This window comes from Salarias fasciatus, unplaced genomic scaffold (assembly GCF_902148845.1).
Source record: "Salarias fasciatus unplaced genomic scaffold, fSalaFa1.1, whole genome shotgun sequence".
NCBI lineage: Eukaryota > Metazoa > Chordata > Actinopteri > Blenniiformes > Blenniidae > Salarias > Salarias fasciatus.
Genome location: NW_021941380.1, coordinates 550714 through 574777, shown reverse-complemented (window position 1 = coordinate 574777; position 24064 = coordinate 550714). Strand labels below are relative to the sequence as shown.

The window sequence follows — 24064 nt, the reverse complement described above, 5'->3', positions numbered from 1 at the left end:
CCGAATGTAAGAGGACACCGCTTCCTGGTGTGTTGACTCACTATAATGGACAGATGAGGAGGAGGAGGAGGAGGTAGAAGCCATCCAGACCTCGGTGTGAGAGCAGCTGTCCGCGGAAACAGTGAGTAAAATCCTTCCTCTTGTTTCGGCTCACGCCACAAAACGCGTTTAAAGAGAAGATGCTGCTGGTCGGCGTGACCTGTCAGGTTAAACTCAGCTGGGACATCCACTCAGAGGGAAGACACGTCGTTTCTTCAGTTTGAGTCGTTTTAGTAATATTTAATTACAAATAGATTAATTCCGTAACAATGCGAAGTCTATAGGGAGAAGGATGTGTCGCTCTGAGCACGGAGCGGAATTATTTCCTTCTTCCCTGAACGCCGCACTTCTCCACTTGCTCCCTTATGACTGTAGGAAGTTTCGGTAACACGTTTACTGGCACACACTCCCCTTTACTAACATTTACCTTTGGAATGAGCGCACCTCTCACTCTAAAAACGAGGGAAGTTTCGCAAGTTCCACACATTTTCAAAGAACAGTTTGATAACCTGCACGAGTAAACTTTATCACATTTTAAAGCGTCTGCTTTGAGCTTAATGCTGGCTCAGTGAAAGATTTACAAACATGAGGACACACCTTTAAAAACACATTTGTTGAGACGAGGCCGAGATTTGTCTTAATTCAACAATCTGTCATAGGTGCCATCTGAGGATGGCACTCCTGCCTCACACTGAGAAAGTCCCTGGTTTGAGTCCTGTTTGCAGCCAAAGCATGCATAACAACAACAACAACGACAACAACAATAATAATGATAATAATAATAATATAATAATAATAATCCCAGAGCCTTGAGATAATTTTTTTCTTCATTTTTTTTACCAGTGAGCTGCATTTTTTTGAGGCATCCCTCTTTATAAATCTTTGAAGAGCATGAAACTGAACCATCATAAGCTTAGTCCATATACTGCTTAATTCTGTTCAGGGTAGCAGAGTGTGGAATCCAATCCCAGCTAACTATGAGCAAAGGAAGGAAACACCCTGACAGGGCGTCCATCACTGGGCCAGAACACAGAGACAGACAACCACACTCGCGTTCACACCTCCGGGTAATTTAGGGTCACTCCTTAACCTCACATGCATGTTAGTTTTCAGACTGGTGGAGGAAATCAGGTGGAAACCTACACACACATGCTGGGAGAACATGCAATCAGACCTTCTTGGTGTGAGGCGAGAGTGCATGAACATACTTCAAAGTCTAATAAAGTGAACTAATACAAGTTGTCAAACAAGGTACTTTTTGAACAATACTTGCTTTAAACAATGAAGCTAATTCAGGAAAATCAGGTGAGGCCGACTAGGAACTATTTGAAGCACAGTACTCAGAGCGTCATTTGCTCTCATAGCTGTGTTTTGTGTGTTTAACAGAAACAGAAGTGTTGCTACACTCAGGCGGAGGAATGTCAGCGGAAAACAAGCCTGCAGACGATGGAGGCTCCTTCTCATCGAAGGTCATCCGCATCGTGTTTGTCACACTGCTGCTCGACCTGCTGGGATTCACCCTCATTCTGCCGCTGCTGCCTTCGATTCTGGACCATTATGCACAATCTGGGGTCAGTCTGTCTATCCTGTGTCTATGGACTTCTTATTCATTCACTGAGAAGCTCAATTCTCAATAAATGATTATTGGGAACCACACATCACACCTGATTAGCAGAGTGTTTTATCAGGGTACATTTTAAGAATTCATTTTGAATGCATTATATTTTGAGATATCATGCCTTTAATGCTTCTGTAACAACATGCTATTTTGAGTCATAGTTAAGCAACATGACAACTGGATCAGAAATCACTTCATCTTGACGAAAACTAAAAAAGTACAAAAGATTTGATTGAAATGTATGAGTTAATTAAAAAAAAAAAAAAAGAAATAATCCCAATAATCATGTCTCTGTATTGCAGTTACATTTTATTAATCACTAAAGCAGAAGGGGTGTGCTCCAGATTTGATCGACATCTGACATCCGACATCCTCTAGTTCATATTTTGTTACTTAGTGAAAGTCCGACACTCAGGTTTTCACTCTAAAGTACAAGATCAGGATTACTGTCCAACATGGAATGCTATTTTGTCATTGCAACAAGTTACAAGTGCAACGAAATTACAAAATAAGCAGAAGTTTCTCTTATTTCTGATATGATTGAGCATTAAAAAACAAAAAAATATGGCATAGTATGGAGTGAAAAGTACCTTGTTATTAAATTGTGTTGGTGTGTAATCACATTTGAGTGTCTGTGTTGAGGCTTATGAGTGTTTGTGCAAATGCATGCACAAAAACTGTGTGTGTACAAGCAAGTCTGGACTTTAAAAGGGTCACACTTATCATCCTGCAGATTAAACGGAGTCAGCAGTCAAAGAAAGAGGTGACCTGGTGATATTTTATCACGTGCTTTGCGATCTTTCTGGCTGACTTTGAAGAAATGATCTTGAATTAGATCTCCTAGATTTGTAGATTGTAATGTTGTCTCAGACAGAGAGAGTTTTGTGTTTAAACCTAACCAAGTCACGAGTGATGAAACGAATACGACGCGGAGTCTGTAGAGTGACTCCTGCCGCCGTGCCTCTTCCCGGCACTATTAAAGTGACGGTGCTCTCTCTGTGTGGTACAGGATGTCGTGTACGGGTCTCTGCAGAGTGTCGTAGACTGGTTCAGAGAGGCGGTAGGGATTCCTTTGGAGAAGAAGTACAACAGCGTTCTGTTTGGAGGTATGTCGGCTTGATTTCACCACTTGTAGAGCTGAACCGGAGCTCCGTGGAGGAGATGATCCCAGGACTGGTTGATTGTCTGTTGCAGGTCTGATTGGGTCGCTGTTCTCTCTGCTCCAGTTCCTGTCATCGCCCGTAACGGGCGCTCTGTCGGACCGTCATGGCCGACGACCTCTGCTCATTCTCACGACAGTAAGAAAAAAATGATAATGTTTTACAAAGTAGTAATCCTAATCCCGACTGATCTTCATGGACTCATTCATGGCCGCCTTATTTTTCAGTTGGGCTTGATGTCCTCCTACGCAGTCTGGGCTGTTTCCCGGAGCTTCAGCATGTTCCTCTTGTTCCGGGTAATTGGGGGCATTTGTAAGGGCAACGTCAGCCTCTGCACTGCCATTGTGGCTGACCTGCCTTGCCCAAAAGCACGGAACCGAGGAATGGTAAGCACACGCACCCCGGGTCTCATTATGATCAGGATCAGAGTCACCGGAGCATCACAGACAGAACGGATCAGAGACAATGAGGCTCTGTTTCTCACAGTTGTTTCTCTCTTTTTGTGAATGCTCCTGGTCATGTAGGCGATGATCGGCGTGGCCTTCTCCTTAGGCTTCACAGTGGGACCCCTGCTGGGAGCTTACTTTGCCATCAGCTCCAAGACAGCAGGGACTGTCTTCTACCACACTCCGGCTGTGCTGGCCTTGGCTTTCAGCGCCGCCGACCTGCTCTTCATTTGGCTCGTGCTGCCAGAGACACTAACCAAAGACGTAAAGGTCAGTTTGTGGAGGTGGTCAGGGTGTCTATTCCAGGCCTCCTGTAATCGCCTGCATCAGCCAGTTGCACCCACAGCATGAACATTCTTCATGTTTCATCCTAGGCCTCGTCTTCAGGCTGCGGGGATTCCTGGGATCTCCTCAGCCCTGTAGCTCTGTTCCATTTCTCAGCCGTAACCCGGACGGAGGAGCCTCCTTCTGAAGAACGTAAGTGTTGGACGTAAGGGATTTTTCCTGCCGCTCTGAGGCATATTCAGCCTTTTGACCCGTTTATCAAGCATGATTGAACCTTGGCACGCTGAAAGGAATCTGTGCCGCTTTTGCAGGAATGCAGAGGCTCCGCGTGTTGGGCATGGTTTACTTCTCCTACCTCTTCCTGTTCTCCGGTTTGGAGTTCACACTGAGCTTTCTGACTCACCAGCGGTTCCACTTCACGAGGTGGGAAGTCAAAGATAAAGCTGTAAGGCCATTTATCAGATGTAGTGAGAAAAGAGGAACTGAAACAACCTTTCCTTTGTTTTCTTTTAAATCTCACGACAGCATGCAGCAAGGGAAGATGTTTTTCTTCATCGGTGTCATCATGGCTCTGATCCAGGGAGGATATGCTCGCAGGATCAAACCGGGGCACCACATCAGGGCTGTTCGTGTGGTACGAGCATCGTGGATGGATTTAAGATAATCCAAGATATGGAGGGATGGATCAATGAATGATCTCAGTGTAACTTTTCCGTTTTTCAGGCGATACTCACACTGATCCCGGCGTTCATTCTGATTGGATTGGCCATGAACGTCACAATGCTGTACGTCGGCTTGGCGCTCTACTCCTTTGGTGAGTCACAGTATCATGCTCACAGCTGTCTGGAATGTAGCAACCAGACCAGCGATAAAATCCTGACTCGAACCAAGCAGGCCAAAGCACACACCTGGAAATCAGATCCAATGAAAGTGGAAAAAGGTTTGAAATATAGATTTGAAAGTTCTTTATTTGTCCCACAGGGGGAAAATGCAGATTTGAAACATGAATAAAAATAATGCTTTAATATGCAGAACCTGAGTACAAAAAATATAAAGCGAAGTAAAAATCGTTCTACTCATATTTTCAACTTGAACTGAAACAGAAATGTTCTGATTCAGTGTTTCCTGAGCCTGAAGGAACTGCAACTTTCTCACATCATCGACCCAATTCTCTAACAGAGTGAGGGTAAAACAGTTTATACTGCCAGTCGAGTTTTTACTGGATTTAAAAGAAAAAGAAGAAGAAAAAAATAAGGTCTGATAGCAACGTGGAAGGAAATAATGCCTGTATCACTATTTCAACTCAGGGCAGCATGACTCTTTACAGGAAGGTACTTTGAGTCTGGAGTTTGCATGTTCTCCCTGCGCCTGGGTTGGTTTTATTCACAGCCACAGCTCTTCGTGCTTTGAGGCAGTAAGCACCGAGTGATTTTGGCCCGTCCCAGACTAAACATGAGCAATCGTGAGACTATCACCTGTTGTGGCTTACACTCCGAGTTCTCTTAGCGTACAATGAGTTTTGTTCCATCATGCCAACCACAGACAGACCGAGATAATTCTGACAGTGTCAGAAATTCCACTGCAACAACACAGCGTAAAAACTGGATCAAAACAATGGTGAACAGCAGCTAAAACGATGGACCACATGTATATTCTCCTCCATTCAACTTTATTTTTGTGGTTGTGCAGGATGACGGGAACAGGAATGATTTGATTTGGAGATGAATAGAGCCAAACACTGTCTTGGAGGAAAACCTGTTAGATGGAAGATGAATGCTTTATTTGTAAAATAATTTTCCTTCCACTCCACAACTACGTGGCTCATTGTGTTGGTCGATCACATAAAGTCGCAATAAAATACATTTACATTTGTGGTTGTAGCCTGGCAAAAAGTGGAAAAGTACCAGGTGTATCAGTAGTTTTGTAACCCACAGTAAAACCCTGCTGATCAGTAGCACATGAAACATGGTTGGTTTTCATCAGGATGCGAGGCAATTTCAAATGTACCCAAAACATGAGGCGTATCGGCAGCTGAAGCTGTGCTTTGCAATCCCGGTCCTCTGCAGTCAACGCACTGATCTTAAAAAAAAAAAAAAAAACAAAACTTGATGGAGCCTCTGATCTGTGCTGAGCAGGAAGGACTGATCACATCACTTGTTTCCACAGCGGCTGCAGTGGTGGTTCCCTGTCTGTCCACGCTGGTCTCTGACCACGGTGAGCTTGCGTTTGGCTTTTGAGCCTCACTGATGCCACTCTTTATTACAACGTACCGCGCTCACTGTAGTGACTGGCTGCTCTTCCAGGCTCAGCCAGTCAGAAAGGCACTGTGATGGGGATCCTGCGGAGTTTGGGCGCCCTGGCCAGAGCTCTGGGACCTGTTGTGTCGTCCTCTGGTGAGAAAGCTCTGATTTGAAGATCGCTTTCAACTTTTGAATCAATTCAGTTCCGTGGTATTTTACTTGATGTGTTTCCGCTGCAGTTTACTGGATCGTCGGAGCTCAGGCCTGCTTCCTCGTCACCTCGGCCGCCTTCGTTGTACCTCTGGCTCTGCTGAGCAAGGCCAGGCCGCTCAAGGTCGACTGAGCGCCGCAGAGACTTTTAAAATGAATGTTTTTAATGTTTACATCTTCTGGGAAAGTTGGCGCTGAGTCCCATTCAGTAATAACGGGGAGACACTTACTGTCTGCGCTGTCGGCCAAAAACGTACCTTGAAGCAATAAGAATGAATGTTGTTGACGTGCACATGCGGACCGGTAAAGCCTGGAAAACTCCATGGGATTGGGCCAGTCTGAGGGGTCTTGGATTTATAACTTGATATTGTCGTATTTTATCAATAACACTGATTTTGTATTTTTTAACATAGTATTTTATATTGTCGCTCACTTTGAAACATATTGTCTGTAGAGATATTTATCTCACCTAAAGTATTTAATAAATGGGACAAAAATGGCTCGAGTGTCAAAGATTCCCTCTCTCAGTACTGTACTTTAGGATGTTTGATGCTGCTGCTAAATACAAAGTTGGACAAAAAGCTTTGAAACATCAAGGAAGTTTAAATGTTGAAAAACATTTTAATGGTCGAGCTCTGAAATACAGCTGTACAAAAATTACAGTCTCGGTTAAGCAAACATCTGCAAATGTGGAATACACGAAAAACAACTCTGAATCGGATTCACACAAACCAGATCAGGAACCTGCATTTTCTCATTGATACGCTGGAAAATTCACACTGACGGAAGTCTTTAGTATCTTTCTTTCAGTAATGTACTGTTTCCTTTGTGTAATTATTAACTTTAAAACACAATAAAACTCAACTTAAAATCAGAGCCTGTAATCCACTCGTCTCACAAAGCATTGAACGGTTAAAGGAAGCATGCATGTATGTTATACAACTTTTCAAGAGTGTAACAATTTTTCAGAGAGTAATGATTAACTGGCGGTGGTTATTGTAGACCAGGAGTTTTGAAAGTGAGAGAGGACAAGCTGGAAACACTAGACAAGGAATTAGTCTAAATTCACTTCAAAAGTGCTTCTTTTTATAAAATATAGCTTTACTCTCCACATAAGTATCTTCCTTTTAAAGGACATTATGCTGGGAAAAGTCATTCCCATGACCCTGACCTCCCGTTGCTTTGAAATGATTGACTCAAAGGACGTCGCAGTGAAACAGTTTCATGAATAACGAACTTGAGCCTGTTCAACAGAACAGCTGTGAGCTCTCTCCCTCCGCAGGCTCTTGCGTTTCTAAGGCCGCGCCCGCCGCCGCTGCAGGCAAGGCGGCGGCATGCGACACCACGTGCCTGGCCAAGCAGGCCGCCACGTAGAAGCCCTTCCCGCAGACGACGCACTCGAAGGGCTTCTTGCTGGCGTGTCTCCTCATGTGGACGGACAGGTCGCCGCGGTACCGGTAGTCCTTCCCGCAGATCTTGCAGGAGTACGGCCTCTCGCCGGTGTGGATCCTGGTGTGGTTGTTCAGGCCGCACAGCTCGTAGAAGCTCTTGCCGCAGAGGCTGCACTGGTAGGGCTTGTCGCCCGTGTGCCTCTTCATGTGGCGGTTCAGGATGGACGTGTCCGTGAAGCTGTTCCCGCACACTTTGCAGGTGTACGGCTTCTCGCCTGTGTGTGTTCTCTTGTGGACGTTCAGCGCCGATTTCTGAGTGAAGCTTTTGTCACAGATGTTGCAGGAGTACTCCTTCAGGTCTGTGTGGATTCTCAGGTGTCGGAACAATCTGGACTTGAACCTAAAGCCTTTCCCACAAATTGGACATTTTATTGACATTTGACCGGAGAGATCACTGGAGGGAACCTCAAACTCTGCGAACGAGCCTCCTCTCTGAGTCTGGGTCTCGGTTACAGCAGAGTCGTTGGGGTTTGGCTGTGAAACGGGAGTGGCAGCTTCATCTCCGCTGTGTTCGTCGTAGGTGAAGGTCAGCATGAAGCAATCGCCCTCCTTCCTCACAGACTGCTCCCCCTGCGGTGAGATGCACAGATCCTCCTCTTCCTCTTTAATGTGTTCCTCCGGTTCCACACTGGAACTCCTCTCCTGGTCAGACAGCTGCTGTGGAGTCGCCTCCTCATCTTCCTCTCCACCCCCCTCCTCCTCTTCCTCCCCAAAGACCGCTTGCTCTGTTATGGCTGGAAGAAAACAGTGAATGGCACGTTAGCACCACAGAAATAAATACGAGAGTTTCAGTGAACTCATTATTTATGCTTTTGTTTTGCAGAAAGCTTTGGCTGCCACAAAAAAAAAACGGTTTCCAATTAATTTTTGTGCAAAATGATGCAAAATTACTCAGGTTATCAATCAATTCACATTTAATTAACTGCATTTTTTGTGAATTCATTACAAAGACTCAAACTTTTCTCTCAAATTCTGTCATCTTGATTTTGCTCTATATGTATACATGGTGCATAGGAACATGATCCATTGTGGTTTTATGTTGTGCATGTTGCAGCCTCCAGTCCCTTCTGAATGCTGCTGATGTCCAAATAATAGAGCATCTTCCTCCCACCAACCGCTGTAATGTCAGCAAAGAGTGAACCAGTCATCAGACTGACCCACAGCTCAGCAGCAGTATCACAACAGAACCATAATTACACAGCTGGTGCAGATTAAGAGGAGTCAAACTGAGAGAGATACTTTGCCTTTATCTGGTAATTACTTTTATGTCAGTTAAGTAGCTGTACAACTATTCAAAGTCCCAGAAAGTGATGATGAGTAACCTGCACCACGTTGTAGATAACAGAGGTTAAACTGATGTGAAGTCCGTTCTGTTCCCACAATGCATCTGAGATAATGTTCAAACATGATCAGAAATTTCTCAAAAAGGCTCCAAAGAGCTGGAAAGCGCAGAAGACGACGCTATAAACCACCAATGGAGCACTTATTGTTTGACAGACACTAACTTAACTCACTGCTCCATCATCTGATCAGCAGTGATGTTTTCACTCAATAATGACAATAAAACCATGTTTTAAAGTCATCTGTAGTTTTATTTTACCCTCAGGAAAATCAGTTTAAAGCCATGAAGGACACAAAGACATCCACAACATGATGTGTACACCACACACACACACACACACACACACACACACACACAAAAGGACGTCCTCTTCTATGTTGAATTCGGCCTCAACAGTCAGGCGTTATTGACATTTCCTTCCTTATTTTGTAACCGAGTGAGATTTTTCTCTGAGTGAAAGTCGACACCCGTGCTTCTCCTTTTTCTTAATTTGATCACTTTGCTTTGCATTTGGCCCACAAATCAAACATCATTGAGTTCATACTGTACATCTGACATAAATAGTCAATTCTCAGCTCAAATAAGATGAACACAAAACAGGAAGTAAGCAGTGGAAACAAAACCGACCTCTATTGTCACCACGAGTGGTTTGTACCAGGTGGACCAAAGTGTTTGAACAGAGGATTACCTGGTAACCTTCCTGGCAACCTACTTATTGTACAGCTCCACCAATCAAGGGACCACATTAGGATCTCCAGCACAGGCAAAGCTGCTACTTGAGGATAACTGTAAACCAGAAGAACAACTAAGTACTCCACATTACTAAATCTAATGCAAATGCTTTGTTCAACCCAGACGTTGTGACCATCAAGCTGATCTAAATCAGTTCTTCCAGCATTCCTTCTAATTGTTGTGAAACTACTGAAAATGCTTGGTTAGGATGCCCCTGGGCCCTTTCAGTGCAGATACTCTGGTTTCCTCCCACAGTTCAGACACATTATGAGGTTAACTTTGGATACAAATGTGGTATGACTGTGTCTTGGTTTCTTTTTTTATGTGATGGACTGGTGTGACCTTCCATAATGAGTTGGGATGGATGGATGGATGTTCTGAGCTGTGATTTTTCTTTTCTGAGCATTTATTGAATATTTGCAAGCTTAAAAAGAAACATGACATCGTCTATCGAACGTGCATACATAATGACCAAGCATTTTATTATTTATGTGCCTGTTTAAATTGATATTTAATATTAGATTTATTTATACGGATATTAATATCAGCATTTCCGAACTGTCACGTGAGCTCTCCCAGGAACTTCCCCACATAGGAAACAATCGAAATTCCCAGCAACGTGAACGCACCATCACAATAAAACTATTAATATTTGAAGCAATCTCTGCGTACTGTTATCGTTTGCATCTATCATGTATCTGCTTCAGCCGGCGGTTGGAAGACTAAAGATTATTCTTTCAGTCTTTCACTGTTTGTGTTTTAACGCCAAATCTCGCTTTTTTCCACTCGTGCAGGGTTTGTTCATCTTTGCTGCCATCAGGTGGTAAAACACGAAGACAGAATGGGTGATTTTTGTGTTGGTTTTCCACAGATGGACTGAATGTTGAACAAACCTGTCTCGGCTGGGATTACTTGTGTCTCAGAAGTGTGTTTTTGTGCTTTCTGCGCTCCGTCCAGCAGTCTGCGCTGACGGCTGATCTCCTCTTCGTAGTGGACGACAGTCTTCTCAAACACTCGGAAGATTTCCTCCGCGGCTGCGCTCAAGCGGTCACTTATAAAATTTCTAAAACCCTGAACTGAAGACATATTTGGTGTGACTTCAAGCTTCTGTCGGCAATTTTTTTCACCGCTACGCGAGACGTCTCTTCGCCCTGCTGTGTGCCACACGTTAAATGATCCGACTGACAACTTGAGCTCCCCCATTTGATTCCGTTTCTAAACACTCAGAATCGATCGATCCTTTTTCAAATATTTCTTCCAAAAGTTTATTAATTACACACGGGCTAATATATTTCTGTCTTTTTTCAAATTCTGCTAATTATGGATATCAAATTCAAAAGCCTACAGTGATTTGAAAAAGTATTGAACTTTTCCACATTTTGTCACATGATTACATCCACAAATACAAATGCATTTTATGTGATAGACCAACATAACGTGCTGCAAAATTGTGAAGTGGAAGGAAAATTCTACATGATTTTCAATTTTTTTTTTTACAAATATCTGCCAAGTGTGGAATGTGAATGCATTTCTACCCCTGGCCAGTACTCTGCAGTCATCTTTAGTCACAGCTACCAGTGTTTTGGTATCTGTCTCTACCAGTACTAACACAAAGAAACAGAAATTTTAAGCCATTGTTCCTTGCAAAATAGCTCTTCGTTTTATTACTCTGACTTTGGATACAAATCAGAGAAAAAGTTCACAGCAATAGTACTTCATAGTACTTGTGCAAGTATTATGAAATGTATTAGGTCCAGCAGTACTGAGCTTGTGGACTACTTTTTTGGAAAAAAAGGATTTTATTGCAAAGTCAAGTCACAATTGCTTTTATTACAATGTCTAATGAATTCTGGCAGCACAATTACAGGAAAATTAGACAGTAATAGGTACTTCATACCATTTGAACAAGTAATATATTACATTATTAGTCCAGAGGCTCCACTGAGGGCTGGACGGAGGAGACAGGACCTGATGAACCACTTCTGAAATGTAAATATGCTCTAAAGTTTAGCAAAATGATTTATTTAATCAGTGATGTGATGCCAGTAGCCTGGAAATAACAGTGTTCCCGGTAGTAAAAAGTACTGGTTGTGTTCAAATGTGAATCTGACTCTGCTGTGTTCTATTAAGTCATTTTAGGGCAAAATATCCATTTATGTACAATACCAGTGGCATGAATCAGTTTTGGGCAAGCAAAATAAGCTGATTGTTACATTGTAATGTCCCTTCACTCATTTTTTAAACCGTACCAAGCACTGCTTGAGATCAAAATACAAAATTACAAAATAGAAAATATATAAAACCCACCCCCCACCCTAAAACAAAACCCCCATATTCACTCATCTATTTCTATAATTTAAAGTCCTTGACAAGACGTAAAAAGGGCATCCAGATATCCTTAAAGTCCTCTGATTTTCCTTTGGCCATGTAGGTCAGCTTCTCCAGGGCCAAGTTGCTGGTCATAAGTTTAATCCACTGATTCACCCCAGGTCCCTCAGTGTTCTTCCATTTCAAAGCAATCAAATATTTTGCTTGCACAAGACAAACGTTAACAAGCTTTCTTGCATTCTTTTTACATTTAAATGTATCAGGGAAAACATGCAGAATACATAGTTTATCATCGAAGGGCATTTTAAACTCAATTAAATCAGATGTGACAGTAATAAGTTGCTTCCAAAATAACTGCAGTTTTTCACGTTGCCATATACAATGATAGAGTGTTTCCTTTTTCCGTACCACACTTAACACAATCATCAGGAATATTAGGGGAGTTTAACCGGTGTGATATATGTTCTGAATAACCATTTATATTGCACTAATCTAAATCTTGTGTTAATGGTTTGCTTTTGGGCAAATAAACAAGAGCTGTTCCGCTCCTCCACAGAAATATTTGTTTTCATATCAGCTCTCCACGCTTGTAGATATGAAAGACTGTTCTCCTTTGAGGCTTCAAGCAAAATGTTGTAAAATTTGGAAAGCAAGCCTCTACTTTGTTGTTGGTTAACCGCTATATTCTCTATGGTGGGCAATGAAGGTTCTGAAGTGGATTTTAAGTGATCAATAATAAAACGTCTGATTTGAAGATATTCAAAAAAATGTTTTTTGGGTAAATTATACTTGCTTGTCAACTGCTCAAAAGACATGAGCACTCCAACATTGTATCGGTCACCAATTTTACATAGACCCCTATTCATCCGGATCTTAAAACCCATATATGCACATTCTGGTTTAAATGTACAATTACCCCAAATAGGTGACAGAGCTGAGAGCCCAGACCCCTAATATAAAGTTACATGTGCCTGGTGCCATACTGTTAAAGTACTTTTAACAAACGGATTGCTTGTATTTTTCAGCAGTTTTTTTTATTTCATCTGAGTATATGTAGGATTTTGACGACAGTTCTGATGCACTGCTTTCAGTTTGTATCCAAGATGGAATCTCAATAGGAGAAAAATAAGAAGTAGCAGCACATAATTGAGGTGCATAATAGTACAGCTTCATGTTAGGCAGCCTAAGCCCTCCTCTGTCATAAGGTAGGTAAAGTAGAGAAAGATGCAACCTGGGTCGTTTGTTATTCCAGATAAGAGAGGACAACCTTTTAAGACCTTTTTCAAAGCAGACATTTGTCATGATCAAGTAGGTCAAACACTAAATGCAGGCTCTCCAGTAAAGATCACAGGAGGTTGGTCCTTGATACATTCTCCTCCTCCTGCTGGTTCTGTTCTCTGCTGCAGGCAACTGTGGGTGGAGCTGAACATGAAAGACTGCTCTTACACCTGCGTGCTAGCGCCCCCTTCTGTTTGCTTGGTTATCTACCGCAACAAAATAAAGGGAGGAAAGCTTTAAAAAAAACGTTAAATAGTTTTAAATAAAATAAATCAAAATAAACAATTCAACTTCCAGCCAGACAACACTGGATCTTCATCGTCTGCTGTTGGTTGTGCAGTGTGAGGCTGGGGCATCACACTTTCTAAAATCCATGGTTTAAATAATTGGATTCATTGTACACAGAAATGACAAAACCACAACCCTTTTTGTTATCTTTATTTGAACATGTCCTTGGTTGTTAAGCTTATTGTGCTCTCTCATTCTTTTTGTTCCTATATTGTTGTAGTGAATTTACTTTACACAGAACATCCATGATCAAGGCTTTACAAAAGAGATGGTTCCTAAAAATATATATCTTTTACAATCTCATTATATTTCCACTCTTTCTGGGACGATACATTCTTTATTCCCACACATATTTCACAGTTTGGTCTCCAAGTACCACAGACATTACTGAACCACGTAGTTGAGAAACTGAAGGAATAATCAGAGCTGGTTAGTTGAACTTAGCTTAGTAATAATGAGTGGAAATAAAGGAACGAGTTGGCAAGATGTCAGGTGATGACAAAATACACATTTCCATTCACCCAATAAAAAATGAGCTAATGTACCTGGAAAGCAAAAGGATTGTTTTAATTATTTTGCATGTTAAATATCAACACCTGTATTCCAATAAAGTCCCCATGTCAGCAGCAAAACATATTTATTCTGTTTCCTGAACAAATGAAAACATCACATATTAAATCTTCCTACTTTATATCAACCACTATCCAACGCATTTTGTCAAGACGTTAAATGACATCTTCGCATTGTTTGAAACATAAACATAGAAATCCAACAATAGGTTATCGGTGAGAATTTAATTGTTCTTGGGTTTTAGAAGTATTTTAAACCACATTAGACAATCACAGCTCTTTCCTCAAGTGTTTCTATTATTACTATGAGTAAAACAGGCTTAAATGTGTGATTGTCACCTTGCACCTGTCAACTCTTCTGTTTTGATGTGATTTTTTTTAAAGCTAAAGAAAACATTAAATTTAGCAGCATTTTCTCAACACAGTGCAATTGTGACTCCCACAACTGAAGCCTTTTATTTCCTAATGAAGTAACGAGATTAACATTTGCTTCTGTAAAGGTTTAGTTCAGATCAGTTTGACATTTTGGTTTAGCTTCAGGTGTAGCTGTTAAGTAAGTCTGGTGTCAAATTACTGGTGTGTTTCGTCACGTTCAGTGTTTTTAAAAGAGGGGCTTCCAAGAAGAGGTTTTAAGGGAAACTGGCAACAAGTCATCTTCAGTCAAACATTCAAGATTAACATTTAACTACGGCTGGGTTTGGTGTTTAAAGTATTTAAGACTACAAGAATCCAAACACAATATGATTCGCAATGTGACAAATCTGTGAGCCTGAATCACCCTTTGTGAAGAGGTGACCTACCTAAACTATGTCAACCAATTTCTTTCATTGTGAAACAATAAAAAGGAATTGTATTTTTGAAATATCCGAGTAGTTCAAAAACTAAAAAGATTCCATCTTCCCACAAAATCAAATCTATTACACGAATGTCAGCACAATTTTCTAGGCAGACTGCTTTTTCTAGCAAAAAAAGTTTTTTTCTGTTAAACGGCAACCACTGTCAAAGGGTGACCATGGAGCATTTCTGTTCATGTCCATATTTGAGCCAGTAAGTTTCATGGAGTAGTGGTTTGTGTGTTTGTTCAAATTGTTCTCTGTGTGGTCTTTTGTTCTTGTCCATTCTGTAAAGGTCTGGTGATCTGAAAAGGGGAATAATGTTTTCACATAGTTAACTGGGTCCATGTCTAGCACCATGCGACACTAAGTCAGATAAAGTGGTTTTTAGGATGCGTGTCTTGTGGATTAATCTCCACAGACTCCAGTTCTGATAGATTTAAGGTAAACATTTAAACATTTTCAACAAAAACTACATTGACGCATGTTCCAGAAAGGAAAAAGCCATCTCATCTTCACTGACTCCTTCAGGCAGACACAATATCTCTGCAACTAATCATTATCGTCTACCCAATATCGATTATCTGTTAAGATGTTCCTTATTTATTCCAACATATTCATATTGAACTGGATGAAATCACTGAATTTAAGACAAGAAAAAAACCTATAAATGATGACTTGACTATGGGCTGAATGAAAAACCATTTAAGTTCATTCGTTCTCTTACATCATTTGAAGTGAGTGTGATTAACTTAAATCACTGAATTTTCTGGGTGGTTTGACCACTAGCAGCAGCCTCACGGCTCCTTTCTCTGCATGCCATCCATTTCTCTTGACTCTATGCTGGTGATCAATCAGCACAAACTGTTTGTTTTTGTTTTTGTTAGTTTTTTTTTAAGGCACAGAAGGCTTCACCACTGTCAACTCCTCTCGTCTTCCTCACTGTTTTCAGTACATTCACTGTTGAAGTGCAGGGAGCTCAGCTGCTCCTCGAAGGTCAGGATCGCATGGCTGCAGCTCTTCTCCAGCATTTTCTTCCAAACTTTTACTGAGAGAGAAACAAAACGATCAATAGCGCACAGGTTACAGGAAGAAAAAAATTCCTCAACATCATGCTGATTTGACTGGAAGAGTTTATTCAGTAACTCACTGTACTCTGGTTCCTCCGGCAGTGTGCAGTCCTGATCAGGCTTCAGCTCCTCGGTGTTGATCTGCTGCTCGTCAGCATTCGCTTCCTGCTCCGTCTCCGCCTGGCCGCTCGGCTCCAGGCCCGAAACCATCAGCTCGTAGGCTCTCCTGGCCTCGGACGACAGCTCGATCATCTTGTGGTAGAAGTCCTGCCGAGGAATCAACTGATTAACTGCAATGAAAGGGTTACTCCACTTCAAAATGCTTGGGAAAAAAAAGCCAGTGATCATTTTCTCTAATTTTCATATTGTTGGCAGTTCGATCCTCGTCCTATCCTCTCACAGCGGCTCACTTTCGCCAGCTCAAACAAGATGGCAGTGTGTGTGTGTGTGTGGGGGGGGTCTCTCTCTCTCTCCACCTGAGCGCCGTCGTAGTTGAAGATGCCCACCAGGCTGACGGGCACGGCCTTGTTGACACAGCGGCCCAGAGCCTTCCTGGACAGAGCGAAGACGAAGGGCACGTCCTGCTCTCGACACGTGTCGATGATGGTGTGCAGAGCCTCGTCCAGACCGCCTGCCAATAAACACACAGTCCAAACAAATGCAGGGCCAAACATGAGGGCTTTTATTAATCTGCCACTATAATTCAAGATGATATGTTTCTTTGTAGATGCAGAAAAATGACACAAATAATGATCTAATATTAATCATCATCGTACATCCCAGTTTCATCTCGAGAGGGCCGGGCCGGTACAACGGCGCCATAATAACCTTTAAATTCAAACTTCTCTAAAATAAAGCTGGTATCTTCATGGAACGGGTTCTCTCAGTACCTTTGGCCTGGATGCGTTCACAGTTGGGCGAGATGATGACGCACTTGACTTTCCTGAGTTTGAGGTGCTTGAGGACTTCCCGGAGGCCCATCACGATGCGTCTCTTCATGCGGGCCTTCATGGGATCCTTCTGGTACAAGCGGTCCTGGAAGCGGACCAGCTCCTTCAGCAGGGTGCTCACACACTCGTCCACGTCCTTGCTCAGCATCTGGCTGCAGTAGCTGCAGTCGGAGCAGAAATACCAACAGTGATTCTCACGTTTCAAGGCGTGCGTGCGCATGTGTGTGTGTGTGTACTCACTCTCTAAACTTTCTGCTGTGGATCTTAGGTGTGTGTGCTGTGTGGGACTCGGCTGAGGTGACTTGCTGCTGCTCGCTCTCTTCTATTCCAGTCTCTTCATCACCGTCTTCTGTGATCTGACTCGTGTCGTTCAAGTCCGTCTCATCGTCCAACTCCTCCCGAGGGCCGTCCACCTCATCTGAGGTTTGAGGAAGAAAAACCGTTAAGGTTAAAATATCTTTCTTCTGCTTGGAGGTCTTGATCGCTCTGTAATGAGAGTGACTTCATTGGGTGATATTTCTGCTCCTACCGGTGTCGTTCGTGTCACATTGCTCTTCTTCCTCTGTGGCATCATGGAGAGGACTGGACTCCTCTTCAGGCAGCAGTCCTCTCTCCTCCAGCAGACGCCTCTGTTTTCGCTCCTCTCTCTCTTTCAAAATAACCTAAAAATGAGAAAGGATTGAAAACGGTGAGAACAAAAGCAGGAGATTCCTTTAAGTTTCACTTTGACGAGGCGAGAGGCTGAGTGGACTTGCCCTCTTGAGAGGAGTGGGTTTCTTGGCTTTGGGCACCTCTCTCTGCTTGCCTTTCTTTACCAGAGGGCTGGTGGAGTCCAGGGGATTATGAGCGATCTTATCCTGCTGCCAGGGAGGCTTCTTCAGGCCTGACTGTTGTTTCTGAACAACTGGAAGTCCTCCGCCAACTACACAGAGGAAAAGAGTTAATCATGCCTTCAATACCTTGTTTAGCATTTTTATGGAGAAAGACTGCGGGCGTACTTTTCTCATCATTCTTTTTGTAGAAGCCCCAGTTGCTAAGAAATCATCCGTGCAACTCAAACATTTTACCGAGGGGGACAAGACACTTTTACGATTGAATTAAAAACCCGACGTAACAGGGAGTTCTCTGACAAGTTTCATAAAGTTGCACCATTAAGAACATACTAACTTACCTGAGAGGATGAGCGGTTTGGCATCCTGTTTGGCTTTCTGAGACTGTTGCTTCTTTTCCAGGGCAGCCAGCATGTTTCCAATGTCGAGCTGGACAGGCACTTTGCTTTTCTTCCCAGAGACCTTTTCAGCTTTCTGAAAGTCGAGCGTCCAAGATGAAGACAATAAATTAACTGGCATCAATTCAGCCTTGTGCACAATAACGAAAACCACAAACCTGCCCTTTCTTGGTGGTTTCTGTTGACTGACTCTTTGCTGTCGGGGGTTTCTCAGTGTTCTGGTCCCTGGAGGGGTGCTGGTCTCCTTCTCTTTGGTTTCCCTTGAAAATGCAACAGGATCGTCACATAAATATGACAACTTCATTTCATTAGACGTCCACATGTATCCACCACATTAACACCGCCAGGGAGGCCTCAGACTGTCTCCATATACTGCACACGGAAGTCATTGAAACAGTGAGCCTCAAACACTGAGAACTTGAGCCATTTCCTGGCCGCAACTTCATATCAACAGTTTGAGCAAAAGCAATTTATTCAAAGCTGGTTTATTAAGGCTTTTCCCTTCACAATTAGGAAAACAATTTATTGAACGACTGATATGATTGAAGTCTTTAAACAAAAGATCAACATGTGCAAAATTATGCAGCAGCAGAAGAAAAATATAAAACATGGATAAAAATTATGCAAAAGCAGCTCAATTTCATGTTAGATGTGAGTTTAAATGCTGTGAAATGTCTTCCCAGAACAGAGTATCGATTTCTTAGTTTTAAGTTTCCTAGTTCTTTGAATTAATTCCTTTGCTGTCATCATATAAGATGAATCAGCTTCCACTGAACGGTGTAAAGCATTCAGTTTAATATATACATAAACTTAAATGCTGTACTTAGGTGTGAGGGAAATATGTGCCGTGACTATTTACCTTTATTTTTTTTTTAATTGTGCTATTATTTGAAATGAAATTTTTGCACTCAATAAAGTGGTCTCCCAATAAGATGACAGTGCAAGCAGTCGGTTGAGATGCCTGCATGAGAGGTTTACTGGATATAGAGAAGTGCAGAGAGCTTCTAAAGAGTGATGATGCAGGAGAGACAACACACACCTGATCTCAAGTTGTGGAATATGTTTGATATAGCATGACGAGAAGGAAGGATGTGATCGAACCTACATTCGCCAAAGATTATTGATCTTTAGAAGATGCTTGGGAATCATTTTAACGATGCAGTACACCAACAATAACAATACTAACAATACCTCATTGCATAGCTTTACAGTGCTGCTGAGGAGCAGCCTGTCAGCTCGGATTGAAGCAGGAGCCAAGCCAGGGAACTCTTCTTCATCCTTGAAAGATCCAACAGAATTCAGACATTCATTCATGAAGACGCTGAGCTGATGGAGATGCACAGTAAACAGGATTTGTTACCTCAAACTTTGGAGGCTCTTGAGGCATTCGTGGCTCTTCTGCCTGGACTATAACATCCTCCGTTGTGCCTTTACCCTTCTTTTTCTTCCTCTTTTTCTTCCTGGCAGACCCTTCCTCCTGCTGTTCAGACACATCCTCCAACTGAAATGATGCAAACATAAAAAAACCATTGAAAAGTCACCCACAGCCATTTTCTAGTACAGCTGCGAAAGGTTTAGATGTACCTTCCTGTTTCGAGTAAACTGGAAGGTCCAGAAAATAAATAAATGTAAGGATAGACTGACAATAAAATAACTAAACTAGTTCAGGGCTTGGGAGAAAGCAGATGGACAAGGACAATGAAGGTTTTCCTGCAGGGCTGAACGATATTAGCTGCACATGTGAGACGTGAAAAGGTTTATTCTTCAGTTAAATACACTTTGGCACATGATGTCTGTTTACCTTGAGATTGTTCCCCAGACAACAGCCCTTGTTTCCTTGAAGTAAATTTTGTTTCATATTTAAAATTGTGTCACTTTCAATATGCAGAAAAAGAATATAGAGTACATGGGAAATTCATTGCAGTTCAGTCTTTTGCAAGATTTATATGCTGTTATGACTGCAACTATACATTTGCAATATGCCTCCCAGCTGTCAACGCTCCAAGTGTAATATCATCATACCTCCATGTGGTTGTTGCCGATTGTCTTGTCTTTAAGAACAGGTTTCTTTGGGGGTTGCGATGCGATGTTAGCCCAGGACGCGACCACAGGCTGAGCTGCAAAACAAAACATATGCTCAGCATGTGATACAGTACCAAGACTGCCTGCAATGACTCAGCGAATAAACGTGTCGCCTTACCTGGAGGGACAACAGAGGCATCGGACTGAATATCCGTGACACTTTGTTGGGGTTCAGGAAAAGATCCTCTCCCGTGAGACTAGTTTTTGTAAAATCACAGCATCATCCGTATTGAGAGGAAGAAGCTCGCTCTGCAATATACTTTTATACTTTTCCAAATCATCACATTTCATGGTTCCCTGAAATTACCTTCCAGGAAGATGTCAGTTGAGGAGTTTTGGGGTTTGTGGATGGTGGACTTGGACCCCAGCAGTCCGTCTGGGAAACAGGAGGGGCTGTTTTGCTCGATGAAACACCTGATAACTCCGGGAAATCAGCCATTTTCACCTCAAACAGGGCTGAGAGAGTCTGTTCTGATTTTGGCTTCCCTGCAGAGCTTGGGGCTGACCTGGCGCCTCTGAAACCTGCGAGTTAAAGACGCAACATTTCAAACAACCACATATAACCGAGATGCCTAAACTAACTGATAAGAAGAGTCTGTGAATATGGTATCTTCAGTAAAAATGATCCGTTGGATTAGAGGGGGTCAAACATATTTTAGCTCAGAGTTTACATAAATCCCAGTTTCATCTTGAGAGGACTGGAAATAAAGTGCCATAAAAACATTTGAATTTAAACGTCAAAGTTTTTCTTTGCTGTATCTGAGAGTATACGAGAAAAAAATGTCTATAGTTTAGAAAAACTAAACAATTACTATCAAACAACACAATCTCAGCATTAAACCAATTTAAATGATGCCTTCTGGTCCAAAATACAGTCTAATGCCAAAAAAACGTGTCCTATTGCTGTTGCATTTTTTTACAAACTCACCCTGACAGCATGAGTTTGAGGATAATACTAGTTTGCTTAACTTTCATGTCAACATCACTAATATCTCAGTTTTGATCTCCGTGTTGTATCCTCTACTTAAATTATATATCTGTCAACATTTTTTTTTCAATTTTGATAATTTGCTTGGTGGTTTGGCAGGCCAGATTGAAGTCTCCTGTGGGCAGGTTTTGGCCCATGGCCCTTATTTTTGACACCCCTGTATTAGAGAATAAGAGAAGTCACCTTTTCTCTGTGAATCCACTGAGTTTCTTCCTGTGGTTCTTCCTTGAGAATCATTCCTCTTTGTGTTCTAAAAAAACATGAAACAGATTAAAACAATGTATATTTCATATTGTATTGTTTATACTTCATAAATAAAAACGATGAGCTGTCTAGTGGCAGAAATAACACAAACCTTTCCCTGTGGTTCCCCTGTAGATCTGTCTCTCTGCAGGAGACTTTCACTGGTGCCACTGACAGGTAGACTACTGCTGTAACCACGACCCCTGGACGCAAAACCTCTGGATCCCTGGAGCTTTGGGCTTGAGCCACTCCTTCAATCAAATAATTAGCAGATAAATAACATAATACAAGAAGAAAATGATCACTTTTGTTATGTCCGTACCCTCTGAGAGCCTGCTGGGACACATGTGGATTTGGCAACACCAGGTTGGTTGAAGATGGTGTGTGAGGCTCAGTGGGCCCATTCTTCTGCCTCCTCTGGTTTGTCCGGTCTAAGGCAGGTGACCGTTTACTCTCCTGGGAAAGAAAATACATTTTTCATGAACAGTGTACCTCAGACCCCAGGTACACGTTGCTGACTGTGCTTTGATTAAGTGCTACATTTGGCCCCACACTTTTAACATGATCTATATGAGAGTTCATCAACTTTATTTGAGTAGACTCGACTACTTTTTACTTTCATTGTTGCCTCGAGTAAATAATTTGATCAGAAGTTAGGTACATGCATGAGCTCCAGGTAGCATGCTAGTGTTGAGCTAGCGTTTTAAAGACAGTCGTAGTGTTTCTTTTTGTCGGTTTTACCTTGTTCATTGTCGGCTTCTCCTATAAGCTGTCACATTCCCGCATGTTCACCTGAATTTCCACGTGTAGTGACAGTCCTGTTGCTTTTCTCTACGCGGACATTGTGACGACTGGGCAAGCTACCAGACCTGTTTTATAGCATTAGCATTAGCAACTAGCATAATCAAACAGCTGATGTTTACACCGGAAACCAGTCCCACAGCGACTCCTTCCGGTCTCACCGCTCATAACTACTATCAACAAAAAGCAAAGAAACAAAATACAAAAAAAAAAAACAAAAAACAAAACCACAATGAATTGCAAACATACATGAAAATGTTCTCATACAACATATTAAGTTTATCATATTTTGGACATTTTTGTGCTCTCACTGTGACAAGTCCTAAATATTTGTAGGTCATTTCAGAATTACGGAACAACTTAACTCTGTTTTTCACATATGGTTTATTACGCATGACACATGAATTAATGGTATAGATAATGTACCAAAAAAGAAAATTCAGAATAACAGCAAGTAAAACGTGCCGTCATAAAGAGGAACGAAAAAATCAAATGCATTCTACTCGGGGAGGGGGTATATTAACAGTGTTACAACCACCGGAAGTAAACAACAGCTGGACATATGTCAACATACCAGAAGATTGTTCACTCGTATTAACTCATAATTTAAAATATGTATTCAGTGAAGTGCTTCAGACAGTTTCTTGGTGAGCGACTGACTGCTACCGCTGAAGAAATATTCCGAGTTTTTGAGAAAACGGCGGTCCAGTATGAGAAAGAAATCGTCCGTCAGCGCAGACTGCTGGACATCCTGTGTCAGCCTCAAGTGAAGATGCACAGAATAGGTGTGTGAAATGTTTACAGGTTAAAAACAATCAGTCATTTTAAGTAATTCTCACTTTTATATACCTTATCTTCTTCAGAGGTTCTAGAAAAGTAGTGGACGAAGAGAAGGAGGAGAAAGGGGAGGATTTCACTGAGCACCAGCTTGGTGATCAGGAGAGAAGCATTAATCCAAGAGGATCCAAAGCTCCCTCAGATTAAAGAGGAAGACAAAGTTCTCTGCATCAGTCAGGATGGAGATCAGCTTTTGCCCAAGCAGGTAACCAATGTTTCAAAGATTACCTCCGTTTGTCGTGAAGATAACTACAGTGAAGATCAAGATCTGGACCTGAATCATGATGAATCTGAAAGAACAGCAGAGAAGATTTAGTGTCAGCCTTTAGCACTCTCATGACAGATATCACCTGCAACACTCACACAGTGAAACATTATGTATGTGAAACTTGTGGGAAAGTTTTCACCTGTATATCTTAACTGATCACACACCTGAGAATCCACACAGGAGCGAAGCCATTTCCCTGCAACATCTGTGGTAAAGCCTTCAATTAGGCCTCAACCATGAAGGTTCATAAAAGACTTCACACAGGTGAGAAGCCACACACCTGCCACGTATGTGGTTTAACTTCCAACCAGAAATTGGAAGTTCATTCAAGGGCCGACACTGGGGAGAGGCCCTACTCCTGTAACATATATGGCAAAATAGGTCTTCAAGACGAAGGGTCCATTGGAGGATTCACATAAGTGAAAAGCTGTATTCTTGCAACATTTGTGGGACCTCATTCAAAGACAGACCAATGCTAAAGCGGCATATAAGAACACACACAGGTGAGAGACCCTTCCTTTGCATCATCTCTGGACAACGGTTTTTCGAGAAGTCATCTCATACTGGTGAAACGCCGTGTGAGATGTGTAGAAAACGATACCAATCTCAGGGGAGTTTGTCAACCCACATGAGGACCCATACAGAAACCGTGTCAATCTGACGCTTGTGGGTTTACATCCTTTTTTCTATATCTGACAATCCTACAAAATCTCCATTTCCCTTGTACCCACAGATTCTAGTAGTTTATTGGATTAACTCACAGAAACCCACCAAGATG

The 24064-nt window shown here is 42.1% G+C and overlaps 3 protein-coding genes across 4 annotated transcripts; 1 reads left to right on the top strand and 2 right to left on the bottom strand.

Annotated features, from left to right (window-relative positions):
* Window positions 1-2: 2 nt before the first annotated feature.
* On the top strand, window positions 3-6498 carry LOC115385340 (major facilitator superfamily domain-containing protein 10-like). The gene is made up of 13 exons (XM_030087319.1): window positions 3-122; window positions 1425-1610; window positions 2667-2763; window positions 2852-2955; window positions 3045-3203; window positions 3342-3533; window positions 3638-3740; window positions 3860-3971; window positions 4074-4182; window positions 4272-4362; window positions 5715-5762; window positions 5852-5941; window positions 6028-6498. Exons 2-13 carry the CDS (start codon window positions 1458-1460, stop codon window positions 6129-6131), a joined length of 1362 nt encoding a protein of 453 aa, XP_029943179.1. The 5' UTR covers window positions 3-122; window positions 1425-1457; the 3' UTR covers window positions 6132-6498.
* Window positions 6499-6630: 132 nt separating this feature from the next.
* On the bottom strand, window positions 6631-10680 carry LOC115385342 (zinc finger protein 70-like). The gene is made up of 2 exons (XM_030087321.1): window positions 10417-10680; window positions 6631-8183 (listed from the first exon to the last, which is right to left on the bottom strand). The coding sequence occupies exons 1-2, from the start codon at window positions 10607-10609 to the stop codon at window positions 7246-7248; spliced, it is 1131 nt and encodes a 376-aa protein (XP_029943181.1). The 5' UTR covers window positions 10610-10680; the 3' UTR covers window positions 6631-7245.
* Window positions 10681-15713: 5033 nt separating this feature from the next.
* On the bottom strand, window positions 15714-22261 carry LOC115385347 (selenocysteine insertion sequence-binding protein 2-like). 2 transcript variants are annotated; one of them, XM_030087329.1, is made up of 18 exons: window positions 22122-22261; window positions 21703-21836; window positions 21493-21631; window positions 21321-21387; window positions 20457-20671; window positions 20268-20346; window positions 20090-20184; window positions 19428-19568; window positions 19259-19345; window positions 18226-18327; window positions 18011-18143; window positions 17595-17761; window positions 17369-17501; window positions 17080-17257; window positions 16780-17000; window positions 16366-16520; window positions 15970-16156; window positions 15714-15867 (listed from the first exon to the last, which is right to left on the bottom strand). In XM_030087329.1, the coding sequence occupies exons 1-18, from the start codon at window positions 22128-22130 to the stop codon at window positions 15740-15742; spliced, it is 2370 nt and encodes a 789-aa protein (XP_029943189.1). In that variant the 5' UTR covers window positions 22131-22261; the 3' UTR covers window positions 15714-15739. The 2 variants fall into 2 exon arrangements, with proteins under 2 accessions (XP_029943189.1, XP_029943190.1); XM_030087330.1 differs by having other exon boundaries at window positions 21493-21628.
* Between the last annotated feature and the right edge of the window lie 1803 nt (window positions 22262-24064).